The following is a 3,408-nucleotide window of genomic DNA, read 5'->3' on the forward strand; positions in this document are numbered from 1 at the left end:
ATATATATATATATATACTTATTTTATGCAGCCTCATTACAGCCAAACTAATCTAGGAAAACCAGTCATATACCAGAAAGCAGTAACTTTTTATCTCCATTAAGAATGGCAGGGTGGAACTCTTGGCCCTGCCTCTGATAACCAGGCAGTTGTGAGGACAGCTCAGCCACAGGCTTCTCCTTGTTTCTGTCTCCCTCCCCCTCTCTATCCCTTTCTCTGTCTCTCTCTGCCTGTCTCAGAGTCTCTCTCTGCCTGTCTCTGAGTCTCTCTCTCTCTCTCTCGGAGTCTGTCTCTGCCTGTCCTGGAGTCTCTCTCTGCCTGTCTCAGAGTCTCTCTGTGCCTGTCTCTGAGTCTCTGCCTGTCTCTGAGTGTCTCTCTCTCTCTGTCTTGGAGTCTGTCTCTGAGTCTCTCTTTCTCTGTCTCGGAGTCTCTCTCTGCCTGTCTCTGAGTCTCTGCCTGTCTCTGAGTCTCTCTCTCTCTGTCTCGAAGTCTGTCTCTGCCTGTCCTGGAGTCTCTCTGCCTGTCTCTGAGTCTCTCTGCCTGTCTCGGAGTCTCTCTGCCTGTCTCGGAATCTCTCTGCCTGTCCCGGAGTCTCTCTCTGCCTCTCCTGGAGTCTCTCTCTGCCTGTACACGTTGTGTGCAGATGGGTCTCACACACACTCACCTGCTCAAGCTCCTCATCTTCAAATGCTCCATCACAAAGGCAGCCCCACCTCCCGGCAGGTCGATGACCTTCATGGGCCTCGGCACCCGCACCAGGCCCGTGCTCCGGAGGGCCTCCAGGCTGGCCACCTCCCCCTCAAACATCTGCCGGGCCTGCATCCAGAACACAGCCATGAGCCTTGTCAGCCTTGTTGACTCAGCCAGGGCCTCTGCCCACCGGGCCCTTGATGGAAGTAAACACGTGGGAATCACAAGGACCTTCAGTCACTGACAGCTGGCTGGGAGCTGCTGTCCACTGCAGAGGGCAGGGTGCAGAGGGGCCCCTGTCGGAGAGAGAGGCTGCAAGCTGAGGCTGAGCCTGGGGCATGAGGGGTGTGGGGTCTGCAGGCTGCTGTGACAGGAGGATGCACAGGCCACGTGTGGGCACCAGGGAGCACTGAAGGCGTGGGGAGGTGTGAGTGAACCAAGGTCCGGAGCTGGACCCCCGGGTTACCCACCTTCCTTGCTGCCTTACTTAGGGTGGGGCAGCCACAGCACATACATCGGTGGAGCTGACTTGGGCACACACTTCGGGCAGGGAAGAAGAGGGCCGGGCCCATCAGGCGGGGCTTCAGGTCCAAGGCAGGGGCTGGGAAGCTCAAAGGTGCCACACACCTGGCCGGCCCCCGCCTCCCACGGGACCTGGGCCTTCCTGTTTCTGAAATATTCCCACAAACATTCCTACCGTAAGTCAGGTGAACTCTCACTTCACATACACTACACATTGGTTGAAAACATGCATTGATGAACATGGTCTGTGAGTACCTCGGCCTATAGAATTGCATGTTTGTCTGTCTTGAGACAGGGTCTCACTCTGTCACCCGGGCTGGAGGGCAGTGGCGTGATCTTGGCTCACGGCAGCCTCCGCCTCCTGGGTTCCAACGATTCTCCTGCCTCAGCTCCCCGAGTAGCTGGGATTACAGGTGTGGACCACCCCACCCCGCTGGTTTTTTTTGTATTTTTACTAGAGATGGAGTTTCACCATGATGGCCAGGCTGGTCTCGAACTCCTGGCCTCAAGCGATTCACCTGCCTCGGCCTCCCAAAGTGTAGAATTGCATGTTTAAAAAAATCAAACCTCATGAATGAGACCAAAGTATCTACTGGTGCACAGGAACAGAACGCCCTTTCCTTCAAAGTACCCCAGGGAAAGCTCAGGGATAGCCTCCCCAGCCTGGCAGCCCTGGCCAGCCTGCACCGAGGGTGGGTGTGAGCGTCCCCAGGTGGGAGGGCGGCCGGCACACCCCAGCCCTGCTCCCAGGGTGAGCTCACAAGCACCATGCCGAACTCCTGGGCCTGCCCCAGGGGCTGCAGCATCACCTGCTCTCGTGCAAGGACTGAGCAGCTGCCGTGGGCAGGCCCTTCACGGGGGTGGGAGGGAAGGAGGGGTCTCACCTGGCAGAGCTTTCAGGACCAGCTGAGGAAGTTTCCCAGGGCCCGTGGGAAGCCTGAACCGAAAACTGCTTCCCTGTGAGTGGGACTCCCCACTTTGAGGGTTTTGGGTTCTGAGCCGGCAGAGCCAGCGGTGCAGGAGGATCCGATCACACACCCAGGCTGCATGGCTCTGGGGTTCCTCCTGCCAGCACTGCCCACCAGGACCCCTGCTGCCCCTCAGCCAGTCCCCCTACCAGAGTGTACAGGGCCTCCTGAGCCCACTCAGGCCGGGAGGGCACCCAGGCCTGCCTTTCCCCACCTTTCGGCTCTCCAGGCCTAACCTTCTCCACTTTCTCCGATAACATTTTCCATACTTTTTTTTTTTTTTTTTTGAGATGGAGTCTCGCTCTGTCACCCAGGCTGGAGTGCAATGGCATGATCTCAATCTTGGCTTACTGCAACCTCTGTCTCCTGGGTTCAAGCGATTCTCCTGCCTCAGCCTCCCCAGTAGCTGGGATTACAGGCCCGTGCCACCACGCCCGGATAATTATTGCATTTTTTAGTAGAGATGGGGGGGGGGGTTTCACCATGTTGGCCAGGATGGTCTCGAACTCCTGACCTCAGGTGATCCGCTCACCTCGGCCTCCCAAAGTGATGGGATTACAGGTGTGAACCACCGCGCTTGGCCTTCCATACATTCTTAAACAGAACTATTTTCAGCAGGAGATAGAAATCAGGTCTAAACACAGGCAAGGCCTGTGGGAAGGAGAACGCTGGCCCGGCCCATGGGGTCCCTGGCAGGGGCCCAGCCATGTCTCTGCTTCTTCCCCACTGCCAGGAGGACGGTATGCTGAGAGGGGCGGCCCAAAGTGGAGCCAGGGACCGCAAGCCTCACCTCCCCTGACGCTTGCTGGATAGAAAAGTTAAAACCACCCCCAAAAGCCTGCGCACCGAGGCCAAAGGAAGGTCACGGATCGTGCAGACACAGACCCTCACAGAACGCTTGATCCGGGCCCACCCAGCAGGTGCCACCTCCCAAGGGCCAAAGCTGGCCGCCCCCTCCCCAGGCCCAGCCCCAGGAAATGCGCCTGTCCCCGACCTCTCCGCCCCCCCAGGCTCCGCAGAGCCCCCGCCCGCGCACGGGCCAGCACCTGCGTCCTGCGGTTGACTTTGACGAACACGGGGCCTGCGTCCGTGTCGTAGGCTCGGCCCTCGCAGATGCAGCCGGCGCCGGGGCTGCCGAAGGCCCGCAGGGTCGCGGTGCGCAGCTCGGCGCGCAGCAGCTGCTCCATGGGGCGCGGGGCGCGGGGCGCGGGGCTCGGCTCGCTCGGAG

The 3,408-nt window shown here is 59.2% G+C and overlaps 1 protein-coding gene across 2 annotated transcripts in view; it reads right to left on the reverse strand.

Annotated features, from left to right (window-relative positions):
• The window catches only part of FN3K (fructosamine 3 kinase), a 16,941-nt gene extending 13,539 nt beyond the window's left edge, over positions 1 to 3,402 (reverse strand). For both annotated transcript variants that reach the window (XM_017879160.1, XM_017879159.1), the window contains exons 1-2: positions 3,227 to 3,402; positions 665 to 816 (exon numbers count right to left, since the gene is read on the reverse strand). In XM_017879160.1, coding sequence (XP_017734649.1) covers positions 665 to 816; positions 3,227 to 3,367 — 293 coding nt within the window. In that variant the 5' untranslated portion in view covers positions 3,368 to 3,402. The remainder of the gene's footprint in view (positions 1 to 664; positions 817 to 3,226) is intronic.
• Positions 3,403 to 3,408: the final 6 nt, after the last annotated feature.

This window comes from Rhinopithecus bieti, unplaced genomic scaffold, assembly GCF_001698545.2.
Source record: "Rhinopithecus bieti isolate Rb0 unplaced genomic scaffold, ASM169854v2 scaffold_9899, whole genome shotgun sequence".
Taxonomy (NCBI): Eukaryota; Metazoa; Chordata; class Mammalia; order Primates; family Cercopithecidae; genus Rhinopithecus; species Rhinopithecus bieti.